We start from the raw sequence: 20,585 nt of genomic DNA, 5'->3' as shown, positions 1-20,585 counted from the left end.
TACATGTTTAAAAAATTCAAATATTTTTAAAACTCAAAAAAATTAAAATGAACCAATATCACTTTTCTCAGATAGATGGTATAATTAATTCATTTGCTATAAACAGTAAGAAATTCGAGAACATTTAAAGTACTCTACTGAGTAAAAATTCAATTCAATTAATAAACATTTTCTAAATATTAATAAAACAAGAGTAGTAACATCATTAGGTCATCTAATTTAATAGGAGAAAATAGCTTTTCAATTTAATGAGCATTTCCAAATGAAAAGAAACAATTTGAACATGTATAATACCCCAAATATGTTAATAGATAACTCCCATGTATGCGATATTTTAATAATTTCTACTTATGTGTTTCTATTAAATTAACCTCATTCTATTTTAGTGGTTTAAATCTTACTGCCAATATAAACCAAATGGAGAAAGAAATTAATGAATGCAGACGCATTGTTACGGTGGATGCCTGAATAACAACATTCAGGCTATAGAGTTTCATGAAGTTTAGAAACACAATAACATTGACATAATGTGAATAAATATATTTGTTTCTTTCTCCACTGAGTTTACCCTTGACATGCCTTGAAACATCTAAATACATGATCAGAACTCATATCTGAACCTTGGACTAAGGCCACCCTCTGTATTAGTGACTCAGCCTAGAATATCCAAAGTCTCACTGGACAATCCCCAGTGAATATCAGCAAAACAACTGTTAATCTCATTCTCCAGGTAAAGAAGGACTGGATTCATGATTGCTACTGAATCCCCATGGAGGTCTCTGAAATCTCACATGCAGGGATGAAAAACCAATATACACATTTCTTTAAAAACCATGTATTTGTTTCTATGATGACTGTAGGACTGCCGTCAGCTAAGCAAAGGCAGTGAGTGTTTGGAAATGAGGAAATAATAAAGGTACTAATTATAATTGTGTTTTTAAATTTTTATTGATTACAGGGAAGAAGGAACTCTGGCAAGTGCTTAAGAGACCTTTGTTCAGAAATAGAATTGAGGTGAATTTCAGCACTAATAACTGTACTTTCTATAACACCATTCAGCAGGAATCTTGGAGTATGAAATGCACACAACCAAAAATGGTTTTGAACCTAATTCATAAATGTGTTTTCTGGACGGGAAGGTAAATGATGGTCAATTGAAGAGACAGGGATACATTACATTAGACTATGCTTTTATGAGCTCAAGTGAAATTAAAGAACCCACATTCACAATAATGATTGTAGGGGGCGGCATTTCCTCATTCCTACTTGGCTGGTGTTTTGTGCTATTTTGGTTTGATTTCTTTTGCCATGAATGATGAGTGATTATATGATGCTCATTATAATCTTATTGCTACTCCTCACTTTGTATTTTACCTTATATGAATCCAGTGTTTCTAATGAAATGCCTGGAAAGTATTAGTGTTGTTTTTGCATAAAAATGTTAAAGGGGCATTAAAGTAAAGGTACAACGAGAATGGTTAAAATCACCAGTCTGCAGTGCAATGATATATTTTCTTAAAAGAAGGATGTTCTTCTGGAAATCAGTAATGAAGGTAACCGTACGATTAGTAGCTGTGCTATGGGTATCCAGATTTTGTTTTTACACGCAACTTGATCCAAATTGTAGTGTTTTGTGCTTTTAACTTTTACAATGTATTTATTTTTTCTTTCGGGACACAAGGTAAACTTCCAGTGAAATAATAGAAATAGCTGCTTTAACAACCATGCAGAGTTTTTGTGAGAAGCAAATGAGCATAGTATGTGGAAACAATGTGAAGGCTATATTATTCTACAGTCATAGCGGATAACAAGTGTGTGAGTTAAGTGAGAGTGATTATGTTGATGATGCTGGCAATGATAATGATGAAGATGCTGAAAATTGCAGGTTCTCTTCAGTGATACACCCAGTCAAGTAATACACAGTCACTATGTCATAGCTCCTAATAAACCATGGATTCTTCTCCCTGTTGTAATTATAAGATACAGGGTCAGCCATTCAGCAACAAAAGCTTACATTTTTAGTAATTGTAAGAGGTAGAATTCGATTTATTTTAAATGGAGTCTCTGTCCTGTGAACTTACAGCGTGAAGCAGAGTAAGCACGTCCTCATTCCAAAGTAACAGTCAAAGGATATACTTTCATAATCAGTTTCTGTCTAGCCATGGAAATGTCTGTCTGCCCACTTACCTGTGTATCTATCTGTGAGAGCTGATGCACCATCGTGGACCTCAATGGCAGGATGTGAATTGGAAGCACACATACACACATATAAAGCAAATATTCACTTTATATTCTTTACTCCTTTACACCTTAAAGAGTTGTGGTTCTCCAACTTCATACCCTTCTCAACAATTACAAATACACATTGTGTAAATATTAAATAATATCAGTTATTCCTAAGTCAGTCAAATACAACATTATATACTGTGTCTCTTCTTAGGAGAATCTATTGTGGGGGAACTTGAAAGAAGGAGGAATCTCCTGTAGGATTCCATGCCAGGATGCTGTGGAGAGCTGTCCTTGTCTATACTCCAGAAGACACTCTTTTGTGTCATCTGATTGACATTCTAGACAAGTGTTGTCAATGTGAAATAATTCTTACTGTAGACATGCAGATTCGGGTACAGACAGCTTGTTTTAAGGAATTAAGGTTGACTCATGGAGTAAATGAGTTCTCAGCTTTTGCAGTGAAACTGACACTGTCACCTGTTCCACCATTTCCCAGCCCTATGTGCAAGTAACGGAGATCAGTTTCTGGAAGTTTCAGAGATTCAGAACTTTTGTATATTTTAGATATCGCTTCAGAAGACAGGAAGTAAACCAGATTCTGGAAAACTCCATAAAGAATGTCTTGGATTTTGGAGACTTTTAAAACTTCAGTCTGATTTTTTATAAAACTTCCAGCAAAGCCAACTTGTGCCCCTGCCTCCCCAGCTTTTTCTTTCCTTTTCTCTCTCTCTCTCTCTCTTTTTTTTTTTTGGTAAATCCACACGTTTTCTGCACCTATGCAAATGATCATACCAACTTTAAGGAGACCAGCCTTATATTGTGATGAATAATATTTTTTCTTTGAGAATAGCTTTGATCAAAGGTGAGGAAAATATAGGGAGTAAAATCTGTGCCTCCGTGGAAAACTGCAGTATCTGGACTCAAGACGACCATCCTCCTTGGTTCCCAACTCTGTCACTAGGTCACTGCACAGTCGTGAATAACTCTCTTCAAATCTTGTGATTCAGTTTTTCTTCCTTGTGATAATGAGACTCTGTTTGAAAAATCTTTGTCTTCTCTGAGTATATGAATCACTAAATTAGGCTACTTTCTTCATCTCACTTTCAACTCTAAATTGAAGGATAGGAAAGAGATCCATGCAATGCAATGATGCTTTTTGACTTCAAAAGTTAGTAATAGGTTCTTCATTTGAAACTTGGGCAGCATTTGGAGAGTCGTAAATATTACGTTGAATATGTACATCCTCAACGTGATTTACAGAGGAGATTATATGGGTGTTTTTTTATAACTGAATTCTTCCAGTAGGGAATCTTTTACATTGGGAGCAAGATAGAAAATATCTTTCATTTAGAGTTTCTGAGAAACCATTTTTCTGTGAAGCTACATAATAGTTGCCAGGTGAGGTGAAAGTACAGTAAAACTGGGTGATACGAGGAAACGGAAAAAGATTTGTAATGAGTAAATTTTAATCATTAAAAAATCCTACTTGTTTTACATTTCTTATACTTTCTCAATTATTTAACATTTATGTGGAGTTTTTGTTTTAATAATTTTTTTTCTATTATTTTTGTTTTGGCTGATTAAAAACTGAACCAGCCTTATTTCAGATTTACTGCCAAAAAATTTTGAGGGATGAACTACACCACACATTTTTAAAAGGTTTATATTAATGTATGTTTATCTACATGTCACATTTATTCACAGATATGTATGTATATATGTATATATGCATATATGTATGTGTGTTTGTGGATCTAGGGAAGTTTACTGAAAATCTCTGAATCTCAGTTTTGTCATCTATAAAATATCAGTGGCGATACCTATCTGAAGAGTTATTTTGAGGAACTCCAATAGAATCACGGAACGAATCCTGTGACGTTCCAGGTGCCAATGTGTGGAGAGAGTCTGTGAAAGTTCACGCCTCCCTCCTGCCTTTCACGTGAGACGTAGTTCAGGTTTCAGGTTTGTGGGTCCTACTCACTCTGAAATATAGTGACCAGGACTTTTTCTGCTCGTTCTTTCCTCCTGTGTATTCTGTCATTAATGCTTATGCCTGCATACTGAATTTTTAGTGAAAAAAAAAAGTAAAAGCAAGTGAAGATGTTTCTTAATATGCTAAAATACCTTCCTTATAGCTAATTCTGTTAATACAAAAGTAAAAGGGCCAGAAATATTCCATTTGGATTTATTTTTACATAAGAAAAAATATCTTCTTCACATTATTGAAACAGGAACATCATGGCTGAGGCTGCTTTCCTGTCAGGAACCAGCCTTTAATTTTATTTAAATAATATTATATAATAGGACATTAGAATATTAGAACACTGGAACATGGATAATAAAAAGATGATACATTGGCAGTCATAAAACATGGCATTAACTATCAGATGTGATGTGCCATTTATTATGCTGTTCTATGTTATTTTTTTCTTTAAAATTAGGATAATGTTAACTATTTCTTGGACAGTTTGTCATAGAGAGTCCTATGTAAAACACAAATGATACAAATGTTTGAACTGTTAATTGTGTTAACAATTTCAAATATTACATATTCTACTTACCAATAATTATACTAGTAATATAAATTACGGAGTATTGGATTAGTCTTAATGCCAATCTCATCTTGATTCCAAATGACATTTATGAAAATTTGCTCTTCTAAATTTTCTTTAAAAAATTAGCAATGTCATAAAATTACTGAAAATAAATTGCTCTGCCATGGTTTAGAAACCTGCCAAGATGTTTAAAAAATGTATTTGGAAATCCAAATTGGAATAGTTTCAGTACATTTAAGGGATTTTTTATTAGTGCAAATATACTTAAGAGGAACACCATTTTAACCATTTTAAGTGTAGAGTTCTGTGTCATTAAGTACATATATTGTTGTGCAACCATCACTACCATGCACCTATCTCCAAAACAATTTCATTGTCTCCAACTAACACTTCGTTTTTGTTAAACAATTACTCTCCTTCTTTCCCTTCCCGTATCTTCCAGGGTCCACCATTCCACTTTCCATCTCTGTGAATTTCACTACTGTGGGTACTTCATGTAAGTGAATTCATGCAATATTTGTCTTTCTGTGACCGACTTATTTCACTTAGCATAATGTATTCAAGCTTCATCCATGTTGTAGCATGTGTCAAAATTTCTTCGCTTTTAAAAATTGTGTATACATACTATATTTATATTGATTTCTTTGTAGATGACCACTTGCTTTGTTTCTGCCTTCGGGCTATTGTGAAAAGTATTGCTATGAACATGGGAATAGAAATATTTGTTTGATGCAAAAACAGAATAACAAATACTGCATGTTCTCAGGTATAACTGGGAGCTAAACATTGGATACACATGGACATAAAGATGGGAACAGTAGACACCAGGGACTCCAAAAGAGGAGAGTGAGGGAGGAGGCAAGGGTTGAAAAGCTACCTATTTGTGCTATGTTCATTATTTTAGTGAAGGGTTCAACAGAAGCCCAAACCTCAGCATCACGCAACATATCCATGTAACAAACCACGATTGTACTCCCTGAATACAAAAAATCCAAAAATGTCTGTTCAAGTGTCTGCTTTTATTTTATTTATTTATTTATTTATTATTTTATTTATTTCATTCAGAACTAAAATTGTTGGATCATATACTTATTCTATGTTTAAGTTTTGGAGGAATTACAATGCAGATGGTTCCAGATTTACAATAATTTGATGATTTTTGACTTTATGATGAGTTTATAGGAACATAACCACATTGTAAATTGAGGCATACCTGGACATGTGATGCTTTGACTTGCAATTTTTGACATTATGATGACTTTATGCAGATATTAAATGCATTTTTACTTACAATTTTTTCAACTTGCGGTGGGTTTGTAAAGGTGAAACTCCACTGCAAGTTGAGAAGCAGCTGTATCATTTTCCACAGTGCCTTTATTATTCGACATTTTCACCAACTATTCTTTATAGTTTTATCTCTTGCATTTAGGATTTTTATTCATTTTGACTTAATTTTTCAATATGGTATAAACATCCAACTTCAATATCTTGAATGTAAATATCCACTTTTCCAAACACCATTTATTGAAAAGATTGTTCCATCTCCACTGAGTGGACTTAGTTCCTTTTTGAAAAAAGGTTACCATGTATATGAGAGGCTATTTCTTGACTCTATTTTATACTGTTGAGCTATATGTCTGGTGCCATTGCCACATTGTTTTGATTACTATAGCTTCGAGTAAGTTTTAAAATCAGAAAGTGTATGTCCTGGTGTGGTGGCTCATGCCGGTAATCCCAGCACTTTGGGAGGCTGAGCCGGGCAGATCACAAGGTAAGGAGGTTGAGGCCATCCTGGCTAACATGGTGAAACCCCATCTCTACTAAAAATACAAAAAAAATTAGCTGGGCGTGGTGGTGGGCACCTGTAGTCCCAGCTACTCAGGAGGCTAAGCCAGGAGAATGGTGTGAATCTGGGAGGTGGAGCTTGTAGTCACCTGAGATGGTGCCACTGCACTCCAGCCTGGGCGACAGAGTGAGACTCCATCTCAAAAAAAAAAAAAAAATCAGATTGTATGAGTCTTTAAATTTTGTTCTTTTTCCAAAAAAGTCAAGATTTTTTGACTACTGAGGATTCTTTAAAATTCATGTAAATTTTAGAATGGGCTTTTCTGTTTCTGAAAAAAAAATTTATCATTTTAATTTTGATAGAGATTCTACTAATTTTTTTTGGCTTTGTACACTTTTTATTTTTATTTTTAATAATTATTTTATTGTTTGTTTTTAAGTTCCAGGCTGTATGTGCAGGAAGAGCAGTTTTGTTTCATGGGTAAACGTGTGCCATGGTGATTTGTTGCACGTATCAATCCATCACCTAGGTATTAAGCCCAGCATGCACTAGCTCTTTTCCCTAATGCTCTCCCCTCCACCGCCCTCCCACAACAGGCCCCAGTAAGTGTTGTTCTCTTCCTGTGTCAATGTGTTTTCATTGTTCAGCTCCCACTTATAAGAGAGAATATGCAGTATTTAGTTTTCTGTTCCTGCATTAGTTTGCTGAGGATAATGGCTTCCAGCTTCATCCATGTCCTTGCAAAGGACATGATCTTATTATTTTTATGGCTGTATAGTATTCCATTGTGTATATGTACCACAGTTTCTTTATTCAGTCTATCATTAATGGACATTTGGGTTGATTCCATGTTTTTGCTATTGTGGATAGTGCTGCAATGAACATACACATGCCAGTACCTTTATAATAGAATAATTTATATTCCTTTGGGTATACACCCAGTAACGGGAATGCTGGATCAAATGGTATTTCCAGTTCTAAGTCTTTGAGGAATTGCCACACTGTCTTCCACGATGGGTGAACTAATTTACATTCCTACCAACAGTGTGAAAGCATTCCTGTTCCTATTTCACAGCCTCACTAGCATCTGTTGTTTCTTGACTTTTTAATAATTGCCATTCTGATTGGCAGCAGATGGTATCTAATTATGGTTTTGATTTGCATTTCTCTAATGATCAGTGATGTACTTTTAAAAATATGTTTGTTGGCCATACCTATGTCTTTTTATTGAGAAATGTCTTTTCATATCCTTTGCACAATTTTAATGGGGTTGTTTGTTCTTTTCTTGTAAATTTGCTTAAGTTCTTTGTAGATTCTGGAATTAGACCTTTGTCAGATGGATAGATTGCAATAATTTTCTCCCATTCTGTAGGTTATCTGTTCATTCTGGTGATAGTTTTGGTTGCTGTGTAGAAGCTCTTTAGTTTAGTTAGATCCCATTTGTCAATTTTTGCTATTGTTGCAATTGCTTTTGGAGTCTTTGTCATAAAATCCTTGCCCATGCCTACTTCCTGAATGATATTGCCTAGATTTTCTTCTAGGGCTTTTATAGTTTTGGGTTTTACATTTCAGTCTTTAATCCATCTTGAGTTAATTTTTGTATAAGGTGTAAGGAAGGAATCCAGTTTCTATTTTCTGCATATGGCTAGCCAGTTCTCCCAGCACCATTTATTAAATAGGGAATCCTTTCCCCATTGCTTGTTTTTTTCCAGTTTGTTGAAGATCAGATGGTTGTAGATGTGCAGTTTTATTTCTGAGTTTTCTATTCTGTTCCATTGGTCTATGTGCTTGTTTTTGTACCAGTACCATAAGTTTATGTTACTGTAGCTTTGTAGTACAGTTTGCGGTTGGGTAGCCTGATGCCTCCAGCTTTGTTCTTTGGCTATGCAAGCTCTTTTTTGGTTCCATATGATTTTAAAATAGTTCTTTTTTTCTAATTCTGTGAAGAATATCAATGGTATTTATTGGAATAGCATTGTATCTATAAATTGCTTTGGGCTGTATGGCCATTTTCACAATATTGATTCTTCCTATCCATGAGTATGGAATGTTTTTCCCTCTGCTTGTGTCCTTTGTGATTTCCTTGAACAATGGTTTGTAGTTCTCTTTGAATAGGTCCTTCACTTCCCTTGTTAGCTGTATTCCCAGGTATTTTATTATCTTTGTGGCAATTATGAATGGGAGATCATTCATGATTTGGCTTTCTGCCTGTCTGTTGCTGGAGTGTAGGATTGCTTGAGATTTCTGCACATTGATTTTGTATCCTGAGAGTTTGATGAATTTGCTTATCAGCTTAAGAAGCCTTTGGGCTGAGTCAGTCGGGTTTTCTAGATAGAATCATATCATCTGAAACAAAGACAATTTGACTTCCTTTCTTCCTATTTGCATACCCTTTCTTTATTTCCTTTGATTGATTGCCCTGGTCATACCTTCCAACACTACATTGAATAAGAGTCGTGAGAGAGGGCATCCTTGTCTTGTGCTAATTTTCAAAGGGAATGCTTCCAGTTTTTGCCCATTCAGTACAATGTTGGCTGTGGGTTTGTCATAAATGGCTCTTATTATTTTGATGTATGTTCCTTAAATACCTAATTTGTTGAGAGTTTTTAACATGAAGGGAAGTTGAATTTTTTTGAAAGCCTTTTCTGTGTCTATTGAGATAATCATGTAGTTTTTGTCTTTAGTTCTGTTTATGTGATGGATTACATTCATTGATTTGTGTATGTACAACCAGCTTGCATCCAGGGGATGAAGCTGACTTGATTGTGATGGAGAAGCTTTTTGATGTGCTGCTGGATTCAATTTGTCAGTATTATATTGAGTATGTTTGCATTGCATTGTTCATCAGGGATATTGGCACAAAGTTTTCTTTTTTTTTTGTTATGTCTCTGCTGGGTTTTGGAAGCAGGATGATGCTGGCCTCATAAAATGAGTTAGTGTGGGCTGGGCATGGTGACTTATGCCTGTAATCCCAGCACTCTGGAAGGCCAAGGCAGGTGGATCAACAGAAGTCTGGAGTTCGAGACCAGCCTGGCCAACTTCGTGAAACCCTATCTCTACTAAAAATACAAAAAATTAGCCAGGTATGGTGTTGTGTGCCTGTTGTCCCAGCTACTCTGGAGGCTGAGGCATGTGAATCACTTAAACCCAGGAGGCGAAGGTCGCAGTGAGCTGAGATTGTGCCACTGTAGGTGACATCATCACCTGGGTGATTGTGAGACTGGATGACAGTGAGACTCCGTCTCAAGGAAAAAAATGATTTAGGGTGGAGTCCCTCCTTTTCAATTGTTTGGAAAAGTTTCAGAAGAAATGATAACAGCTCCTCTTTTTACCTCTGGTAGAATTCAGCTGTAATCCATCTGAACCTGGGCTTTTTTTTCTTTGGTAGGCTATTTATTATTGCCTCAATTTCAGAACTTGTTATTGGTCTATTCAGGGATTCAAATTCTTCCTGGTTCAGTGTTGGGAAGGTTTATGTGTCCAGGAATTTATCCATTTCTTCTAGATTTTCCTGTTTATTTGCATAGAGGTGCTTTTAGTATTCTCTGTTGGTTGTTTGTGTTCCTGTGGGGTTGGTGGTGGTATTTCCCTTATTGTTTCTGATTGTGTTCATTGGAATCTTCTCTCTTTACTTCTTTATTATTCTTTTTTTATTATACTTTAAGTTTTAGGGTACATGTGTACAACGTGCAGGTTAGTTACATATGTATACATGTGCCATGTTGGTCTTGATAGTGGTCTATCTAGTTTATTGATTTTTTTTTCAAAAACCAGCTCCTGGATTCGTTAATTGTTTGAAGGGTTTTTTTGGGTCTCCATCTCCTTCAGTTCCACCCTGATCTTGGTTATTTCTTGTGTTCTCCTAGTTCTGGGGTTTGTTTGCTCTTGGCTCTCTAGTTCTTTTAGTTGTGATGTTAGGGTGTCGATTTGAGATCTTTCTAGCTTTTTGCTTTGTGCATTTAGTGCAATAAATGTCCCTCTTAACACTGATTTCTCTGCATCCCGGAGATTCTGATGAGTTGTCTCTTTGCTTTCTTTGGTCTTAAAGAACTTCTTCATTTCTGCCTTAATTTTATTATTTAGACAGGAGTCATTCAGGAGCAGGTTGTTCTATTTCCCTGTAGTTGTGTGGTTTTGAGGGGGCTTTTTTTTTTTTTTTTTAGATGGCTGGAGTGCAATGGTGTGATCTCTGCTCACTGCAACTTTTGCCTCCTGGGTTCAAGCAATTCTCCTGCCTCAGCCTCTTGGGTAGCTGGGACTGCAGGTACACGCCACCATACTTGGCTAAATTTTTTTGGATTTTAGTAGACACAGGGTTTCCCTGTGTTGCCCAGGCTTGTCAGAAACTCCTGAGCTCAGGCAATCTGCCCGCCTTGGCCTCCCAAAGTGCTGGGATTACAGTCGTGAGCCACTGTGCCTGGCCTTGAGGGGGCTTTAATCTTGAGTTATAATTTGATTGTGCTGTGGTCTGAGAGACTGTTTGTTATGATTTCAGTTCTTTTGTATTTGCTGAGGAGAGTTTTACTTCCAATTATGCGATAGTTTTAGAGTAAGTGCCATAAGGTGCCAAGACAAAATTTTATATTTTGTTGTTTTGGGATGGAGAGTTCTGTAGACATCTATCAGGTCCACATGATCTAGAGCTGAGTTCAAGTCCTGAATATCTTTGTTAATTTTCTGTCTCAATTATCTAATAGTGACGGTGGGGTATTAAAGTCTCTCACTATTATTGTGTAGGGGTCTAAGTCTCTTTGTAGGTCTCTAGGAACTTGTTTTATGAATCTGGGTGCTCCTGTATTGGGTTCATAAATATTTACAATGGTTAGAAATTTTTGTCGAATTGAACTCTTTTACATTATGTAATGCCCTTCTTTGTCTTTTTTGACCTTTGTTGGTTTAAAATCTGTTTTGTCAGAAACTAGGATTGCTACCACTGCTTTTTCCTTTTTTCCTTTTGCTTGGTAAATTTTTCTCTATTCCTTTATTTTGAGTCTGTGTGCATCTTTGCACATAAGATGTGTCTCTTGAATACAGCACATCAATGGGTGACTTTGGCTGTTGTTGACATCTTAACAGTATTAACCCTTCCAATTGATAAATATATAGGATGCATTTCCATTTATTTGTGTCTTCTTTAATAGCTCTAATCAGCATTTTCTCATTTTCAATGTATAAAGTTTTTAACTTCTTGGTTAGGTTTATTCTTAAGTGTTTTATTTCTTTTTGTTACTATTGGAAATAAAATCAGAGTGTAGTTTTCAGATTGTTCTTTGTTAGTGTATAGAATTACAACAGATTCTGGTTGTTGATGTTGCATCCTGTAATTTTGCTAATTTTATTTATTATTTATCCTAAGTTTTCTACATATATAATTATGTCATATGCAAATAGAAATAATTTTAGTTCTTTCTTTTGAAATAAGATAATTTTTATTTCTTTTCTTGTTTAATTGTTTTGACTGAACTTGCAGTAATGTGTTAAGTAGATGCAGAGAAAGTGGACTTCCGTGTCTTGTTGCAAATCTTAGAGTCAAAGCTGCCAGTCTTTCATTATTATGATGAAGCTGTGGGTTAAAATCCCAACTGTCACATAATTTTTACATCACTTTAATGTTTTATGAAAGAAATGCATAGACATGGTCTCAGCAGACCACAGAGTAAAATGTTAGAAACATAACAAACTCTTGCTGACCCCAAAGGCAAGGACTTCAAATTATCTTTTCAGTTTTCCCTCATATTTGTCCATGTATTTTCAGACAATACATTCATCTGCTAATGCTTGATTTTCTATATCTCAAATATCATTCCTTGATCCATGATACAGATCCCCATGGATAGTGACTGCTCCCTCCTCCGTCATCACCCCTAGGTTCCTTACACTTCTCCCATTGTCACAGCAGAACTGCATTCCACTTTATGTCTGCACCAAGGGGTTGACAACATCATTTCATCTTATAGAATTTATTGCTACAATACAAAAAATATAAACTATTGTAAAACCTGGTTTTATATATATATATATATATATATCTTCTGATATTTATTACTTTTATTTCAAAAGCTTTAGAATTTGTCTTGTGGGTAATATTTAGAATTTTTAGGAAATTTTCCCAAGGAAATAGAATTTTTATATAATATTTTTCAGGAAAGTATTTCTTACTTATTTTTGTGAATTTGCATGCCATTTGAATATGATGGTTAATATATTTCATTTCAGAGAAAATTTTTTAAGAATATTAACTTCATTATTATTTTGCTATATGCATTTCTAAGAAAGTCCTTAAGCACATATTGTTCCTCCAATATGATTTCCCTACTTTTTTTATCTTTCCTAAATTACAATTTTTTCATATTGTTGTTGCTTTTGTTTACCTTCTAATAGATTTTTCTTACTTTGCCTTTTGAAACTTTCACTTAATATTTTTTATCAATTATATTTTTAATTTTCAAAGGTCCTTTATGTTACCTGTTGTATCCTTTCAGATAGCAAATGATATTTATTTCACGGATTTCATAACATATCATACATCTCTGAAGATGTGAATTCTGATCACAATTCATTCTTTCTGCATTTTTAATCATTATAATCTCAGTGTATTTATGAGTATGATCATGTGTTATTATGCATATTTCTGTGTGTTTGCATGCTGTGTGAATGTTAGTTGTATACGTGGTTATAGTAGCTCAAAATTCTGGTGGTATTTGGCTCTAGACTAATATTTAAGCCTAAAAAACTCCAGTTCTTTTAGGCATACTGTGCAAAGTTGTTCTCTGATGTCTTCTATCTGGAGTAGAGTTTCTAACGCACCTCTACCCAGAAGTTTGTCAGAATTCTAGTTTCCCTTTTTATTTAAGAGATTGAATTTTCCTCAAAATTCATTCTTTTGAAGGATCCATAAAGCAATCTGTAATGTTATCTAAGCACTAGAGAAGGAAAAGACAAAATGTGTAACCTATTTGGTAAGGCATCTGCTTTAACTAGAGAATTTTGAAATTAGGCAAGGAGGCAAAAGAGAATGGATGATGATGAATATTGAAAATCAAGAGCGTGAATTAACATGACTTTGGTTAAAGGGACATAGCAATAAGGATTCATTCTGGATTTCTAAATAAATGAACCACAAAATGATAACTGACTAAATAATTGATAATTGGCATTATTGTGCAAACATCATTCAAGTTTCTCAAAATAGCAGAGAGGCTGCTGCAGTTTTAGAAGTAAATCTGGCAGAATAAACATGGGTTGGGTGGGGAAGCTCATGACTGCACTCCCAGCATTTGCAAGGCCAAGACAGGAGGATTGGTGAGGCCAAGAGTTCAAAACCAGCCTGGTAACATAGCAAGACTTCATGTCTACAAAAATAGAAAGTTAACTAGGTATGGTGGCTTGTGGTTGTAGTCTCAGCTACTCAGGAGGCTGAGGCAGGTAGATTGCTTGAGCCAGAATGTCAAGGATGCAGTGAGCTATGATATTGCCACTTCACTCCCGCCTGGGTAACAGAGAGAGACCCTGTCACTCAAAAAAAAAAAGTATAAATATGGAAAGATAATAGATCATCCTATAAAGATAATACTATTTTTTCAAATATAAATCTAAATGTATGCATTTATATTGACTTTCTATGCATATGTATTCAATATAACATCTGATTTTGATTATATCTGAGTTAGTGTCAGGCAGTAAAACATTATTCTACTGAAGTTGTAATAGAGATATCTTTCTTATAAATTTACATATTTCTCAGAAAAATATCTGGTAACAAATGTTGGTATCATCAAATGTAAAACTCTGGGTAAAAATTAAGATTTCTCTTTCAAAATAGGTAAAACATCAGATCAAAGAAGGCTGAGTACAATAAAACATTTTGAGAGAGAAAGACAGAGACCATGTTGACATAATTTGTATTATAGTATACTGTATATTCATTCTATTTTATTATAAGTTACTCTTGTTTATCTCTTACTTGTCTTATTTAAAAATTAAACTTTATCAGAAGTATGTGTGGACACAAAATAATAGTGTATATAGGGCTCAGTGTCAACTCCAGCCTCAAGAATTTACTGAGGGGCTTCAAATGCATTCCCTGCAGATAAAGACGAATTTCTGTGCTTAACTTACCCTTGTGTCCCCCTTCAGGAAAGAGCACACGAATGCCCCATGGAAAATTACAATCAAACATCAACTGATTTCATCTTATTAGGATTCTTCCCACCATCAAGAATTGGCCTTTTCCTCTTCATCCTCATTGTTTTCATTTTCCTAATGGCTCTAATTGGAAACCTATCCATGATTCTTCTCATCTTCTTGGACACCCATCTCCACACACCCATGTATTTCCTACTTAGTCAGCTCTCCCTCATTGACCTAAATTATATCTCCACCATTGTTCCTAAGATGGCTTCTGATTTTCTGTCTGGTAACAAGTCTATCTCCTTCACTGGGTGTGGGATTCAGAGTTTCTTCTTCTTGGCATTAGGAGGTGCAGAAGCACTACTTTTGGCATCTATGGCCTATGATCGTTACATTGCTATTTGCTTTCCTCTCCACTATCTCATCCGCATGAGCAAAAGAGTGTGTGTGCTGATGATAACAGGGTCTTGGATCATAGGCTCGATCAATGCTTGTGCTCACACTGTATATGTACTGCATATTCCTTATTGCCGATCCAGGGCCATCAATCATTTCTTCTGCGATGTCCCAGCAATGGTGACTCTGGCCTGCATGGACACCTGGGTCTATGAGGGCACAGTGTTTTTGAGCACCACCATCTTTCTCTTGTTTCCCTTCATTGGTATTTCATGTTCCTATGGCCGGGTTCTCCTTGCTGTCTACCACATGAAATCTGCAGAAGGGAGGAAGAAAGCCTACCTGACCTGCAGCACCCACCTCACTGTAGTAACTTTCTACTATGCACCTTTTGTCTACACCTATCTACGTCCAAGATCCCTGCGATCTCCAACAGAGGACAAGGTTCTGGCTGTCTTCTACACCATCCTCACCCCAATGCTCAACCCCATCATCTATAGCCTGAGGAACAAGGAGGTGATGGGGGCCCTGACACGAGTGAGTCAGAGAATCTGCTCTGGGAAAATGTAGAAACATTTTCTACCTAAGGTCTCAGGACTCAGATACACATCCATCCAGCAGTGTATAGTAATTAAAATATTATTTCAATTCTAGAGTTCAGGAGCTAAAAGTAATCAAGGTAAGAGAAAAAAATCACTGATTTCTGGACAAAATTGTTTTACATATATATGTATATATAACTCCAAACAACCTTTTTTCTTCATGGCATTGTTTCCATAAATTTTGAAAGCACCTACTTTTACTAATATGTTGTCAATGAGAATTTTTGTTTTTGGTCATGCAGAAATGGAAATGAAATTGGTCTAAGTGAAGTTGGCACTCAGCATAACAATTTCCTTATGGTTAATTTATTTTCCAGTAATTTTAAATTTACTTTTTTGTTTATGTCTAAAACAAAACAAAAAATAGGTCTCTTGACTTGGTGTATCTAGTTGAAAGCTGTAAGATGTTTTGTCTTTCTTATCTTAGACACTTAACGTACCAATTACTCATTCTTTCAATTTAGGGAACTCATTACACAGTTTAGCAGAGAGCTCATCAGGGATTCTTAAGTCCTGATACCACTCTGGATGGCCTATGACAAGATTATGTTCTTTATAGGGGAATGAATCCCAGGAAACGATTTAACATTAGCTATATTTTAGATCAACAACAAGGACTGGAATGTGCCGGCAGTAATAAAAATGATTACATTTAGGTCTTTAACCTGTTTTGAGTTGATTTGGATATAGTGTAAGGACTGGGAGTTTATTTTCATTTTTCTGCTTAAAAATATCCAGTTTTGCCAGCACCTTATATTGAAGACACTGTCTTTTTCCCAATGAACATTCTTGGGTCTGTTGTCAAAAATCAGTTGCACAGAAAGTTTTGCTTGTTCTCACTCCTATGCAGGAGCTAGAATTTTAAAAAACTGAACTAGTGGAAATAGAGAAGAGACTGATGGTCACTAGAGGGTGGGAAGGGTACAGGGGAGGGATGATAAAGTGGGGATGGCTAATAGTTGCAAAAATATAATTAGATAGAATGAATAAGAGTCAGTATTTGATAGCACAATAGAGTAACTATAGTAAACAATAATTTATTGTAGAATTTATTGTATGTATTAAAGAATAACTGAAAGAGTGGAATTGGAATGTTCCCAACACAAAGAAATAACACATATTTGAGGTGATGGTTACCCCAATTAACCCAATTTGATCATTACACATTGTATGCCTTTATCAAAGCATCACATACACTCCACAATTATATATTACTATTATGTATCCATAGTAATTAAAATAAAATAACCAGTTCACTGTAGATATATGGATTTATTTCTGGGTTCTCTGTTCTGTTTTACTGTCCTATGTGTCTGTTTTTATGCCAGTACCATTCTGTTTTGGTTATTCCATGTTTGTAGTATAGTTTGAAGTTTGGTACTCATGCCTCCAGTTTTTTCTTTTTATTCTACAGTGCTTTGACTATTTGGGGTCTTTAATAGTTCCATACAAATCTTAAATAATGGTTTTTACTATTTATGTGCAGAATGTCATTGGTATTTTGATAGACATTGCATTTAATCTGTAGTTTGGTTATTTAAATAATATTAATTCTTCCAATCCATGAGCATTGGATTTCTTTCCATTCATTTGTATTCCTCTTCATTTTCTTTCACCAGTGATTTGTACAAATACATTCTAGTGTTCTCTTCCATGATTACCGTTAACGGTAAAGTATTACATAGTTCAATGCTCTTTAAATGTCATTTCTATTTCTAAGCCTGTGGATATTTGTTTTACCATATTGTAGCAGTTAAAACATAAATTTTGAACTTGTTTTATAAATCAGACTATGTCTTTGTTGTGCTTTTTTGCAATGAGCAGTGTGTATTTTTATTTTGTAATGATTTACTAACAAAGTTTACTGCCTTAGCTTCCTGGCATTTCCTGTCCTGATATTCACTCAGATACGTCATATTCCATGAATACAACAGGGAGGGGCTTTGGGACAGAGAGAAAATAGGCCTTCCATTACGAGTCACTTGCTGCTGCCAGGGAGAGCATCTCCTCTCTTCCCAGGTAGGGACATTTGTACCCAACTGCCACCTGTGCCACTGCTTCTGTCATCACCACCAATCTGAGCCCAGCCACACCCAAGCCACTCCTTGGAATCCTGTGGTGCTGTGAAGTATTACAAGGTGTGTGTGTGTGTGTGTGTGTGTGTGTGTGTGTGTGTGTGTGTGCATGCCTGAGAAGGCCAGGCAAATTGCCCCATATGGGTGTTGCCTTAGCCCCCTTGTGTAGTCATTTCTACTGGACCAAAACTGCTTGCTAATGCTGCCAACCTGTCCAGCTCTTCTGTCACATGCATACTCAGAGATGAAATTATTAAATATTCCAATGATAACAGCAGAGCATGAAACCACGCATGGAGCCCTTTGAGTGTGGGACCTTGTGCATAGGTCCACGAAGCCAGTCCTGAGAAGGATGGGAAGAGCGAGCAGGAAGTGAATGAGATCATGCAGTCTAGGATAGTGGTGGGATTGTGAGATGGTCTGGGTGTTTGTATCCTCCCAAAATCCATATGCTTAAATCTTAACCCTCAATGTCATAGTATTAGGAGTTGGGGCCTTTTGGGAAATGATTAGGTCATGAGGATAGCACCCTCTTGAATAAGATTAATGCCTTTCTAAAGGAGGCTCAGGGGAGCTTGTTTGTCCCTTCTACCATGTGAGGTTACAGCAGATGGTGCCATCTAGGGTGTCATAGAAGCCACCGTCTATGAACCAGAAAGCAAGCCTTCTCAGGACACTGAATCTTCAGTCACTTTGTCTTAAGACAAAGAACTTCCCAGCTTCCACAACTCTGAGAAATACATTTCTCTTGTTTATAGGTTACCCAGTTTAAGACATTTTTGTCATAGAAGCTTGAATAGACCAAGACACAATACCTGCTGTTTTTGTTAGTTGTTATTACTGGAAAAAGCCTGAGGGAAGACTGAATTAAGCAGTGGTGCCCAGTTCAGACCCTTTACCCATTCCAGGTAGTGATTCACGGAGGGAATCAGGAGACCTAGCTGTATGATTTTCTGTGACATACCATGGCTTTGGGGAAATCATTCCATCTCTCTGAAGTTAGTTTACTGAAAAACAGTATGGATGCCTTTACCTTATTGGTAAATGGCATCATTGAAGTCCCACCTACTGACATTCCTGTATAGGCAACGGTAATCCTATTTTTCATGCCAGTGTCTCTGTGAATGGAGATAAAGAGGTCACCAATGAATGCTGAACATTTCAAGGCTATCAGAAATGACTTCAAAATTCGTTTACCCCTGTAGGCTCTGGCTCAGGAAAGCAATAAGCTCTTCCCCACTGACATGGTATCTGTACTCAGAGGCCACTCCTTTCCCCTTGTGGTCATTAAGAAGAACAACGGAGAAAGAAGTCAAATTATCCAAATATACTGTCATTTGCTACATTGTTTATGAGAATGTAGTCCTGATAATTTTGAAAGTTGGACAATAATTCCTCTTGGGGAAATTAATGAATTCATTACCTCACAGAGTCCTTGGCTCACTGTTCATTGTGCCTCGTTTTAGCCATTTTTCGTTCCATCCAAATGTTACGCTGTGGTTATTTTTCACTTCACAGTCATTCTTTAATTATTTCATGTCCTCAGGCTAGAAGATGCAAATTTTACAGCACGTGGTATCTATTAGTATTTCATACCACACAGTGTGCATTTAGAAATTTCTTATGTATTAAATTAGCAAAGTTTGATTTATGGAAAGGGACATGAGTATTCATTCTATTTTGAAGGATAAGTATCTTTCTTTTTTTTTTTGCATTCTTTTTTTATTTATTATTATTATACTGTAAGTTTTAGGGTACATGTGCACAATGTGCAGGTTAGTTACATATGTATACATGTGCCATGCTGGTGTGCTGCACCCACTAACTCGTCATCTAGCATTAGGTATATCTCCCAATGCTATCCCTCCCCACTCCCCCCACCCCACAACAGTCCGCAAAGTGTGATGTTCCCCTTCCTGTGTCCATGTGTTCTCATTGTTCAATTCCCACCTATGAGTGAGAATATGCAGTGTTTGGTTTTTTGTTCTTGCGATAGTTTACTGAGAATGATGATTTATCACAACAAGCTGTGGTTCAATAGTGAAATAATTGAGTAGAGTGAAGGAGTGAATTACATGCCATCCACAAATATGCTGAGTCAGCATGTTTATTAGTTTGAGCTGAAAACATTTGAGAAATTTTGGTTAACATTGGAGAAAAAGGTTATCTCACCTGTCTTTTCAGCATGCAGCAAGTTCTAAAGATTCTTCCAGGAATCTCTGGTACATTCTGATATTCTTCCAGTACCCTCTCTGTATCAGAATAGAAAATAGCACTTCACCAGAGCCTGACAGCTGGAGGAATGCAGTCTGAATAATAAACTACCAGAATTAACCCTTATTTTTCACTATCTTTACACCCCCATATACCTCCTAGTAACTCCCTTGGAATGTATGGCTTTGAGCCAGTTTCTCTTTTTTCTGTAATTTTTTCTGCAATTTATCATTCTTTGTCTAAAATTATAAAAGCATCTTGCTTTGACCATTTATTTGGACTTCACACTCTTGTGAAGATTCCCATGTACATGTAAAATGAATAAAACTTATATGCTTTTCCCTCGTTAATCTGTCTTGTATCAATTTGTTTCCTAGACCTTGGCAAAAAACTCACAGAGGATATAAAGTGGGTGAGGTAGAGGTGATCCCTCATGTTTCTATAGAAGTAATAATTGTCTTCCTTTTGTAAGACTTACCTCAACCCCACTACTAACTTTTTTTTTACTTGCCTTTAAAATCTGGAGAAAAAATAGGCAATTATTTTACAGATGAAATATCTTATCAATCACTGAATACTTAGTCAGTACTTAGAGCAT

At 35.9% G+C, this 20,585-nt stretch overlaps 2 protein-coding genes and 1 long non-coding RNA gene across 7 annotated transcripts in view; 2 read left to right on the top strand and 1 right to left on the bottom strand.

The window, feature by feature from the left end:
• OR2L13 (olfactory receptor family 2 subfamily L member 13) overlaps positions 1 to 20,585 on the top strand; it is a 202,084-nt gene that overhangs the window by 108,322 nt on the left and 73,177 nt on the right. The window contains exon 2 of one of the 5 annotated variants that reach the window (XM_063809052.1): positions 5,227 to 5,280. The exons of the other annotated variants lie outside the window; for them this stretch is intronic. The gene's annotated coding sequence lies outside the window, so the exon portion shown is untranslated. The remainder of the gene's footprint in view (positions 1 to 5,226; positions 5,281 to 20,585) is intronic. 5 annotated transcript variants of the gene reach the window in all.
• Positions 940 to 20,027, bottom strand: LOC107970862 (uncharacterized). Its single transcript, XR_001713838.3, has 3 exons — positions 19,946 to 20,027; positions 19,197 to 19,320; positions 940 to 1,964 (listed from the first exon to the last, which is right to left on the bottom strand). It is a non-coding gene; the product is annotated as an uncharacterized LOC107970862 (long non-coding RNA).
• LOC469759 (olfactory receptor 2L3) lies at positions 14,598 to 15,744 on the top strand. Its single transcript, XM_063809066.1, has one exon. It carries the CDS (start codon positions 14,728 to 14,730, stop codon positions 15,664 to 15,666), a length of 939 nt encoding a protein of 312 aa, XP_063665136.1. The 5' UTR covers positions 14,598 to 14,727; the 3' UTR covers positions 15,667 to 15,744.

Source organism: Pan troglodytes, chromosome 1 (assembly GCF_028858775.2).
Source record: "Pan troglodytes isolate AG18354 chromosome 1, NHGRI_mPanTro3-v2.0_pri, whole genome shotgun sequence".
Lineage (NCBI taxonomy): Eukaryota > Metazoa > Chordata > Mammalia > Primates > Hominidae > Pan > Pan troglodytes.
This window is presented reverse-complemented; position numbering and strand designations above follow the sequence as displayed.

Excerpts from the sequence above, each read along its gene's own strand:
- LOC469759 (XM_063809066.1), top strand. The coding sequence starts at position 14,728 with ATGGAAAATTACAATCAAACATCAACTGATTTCATCTTATTAGGATTC.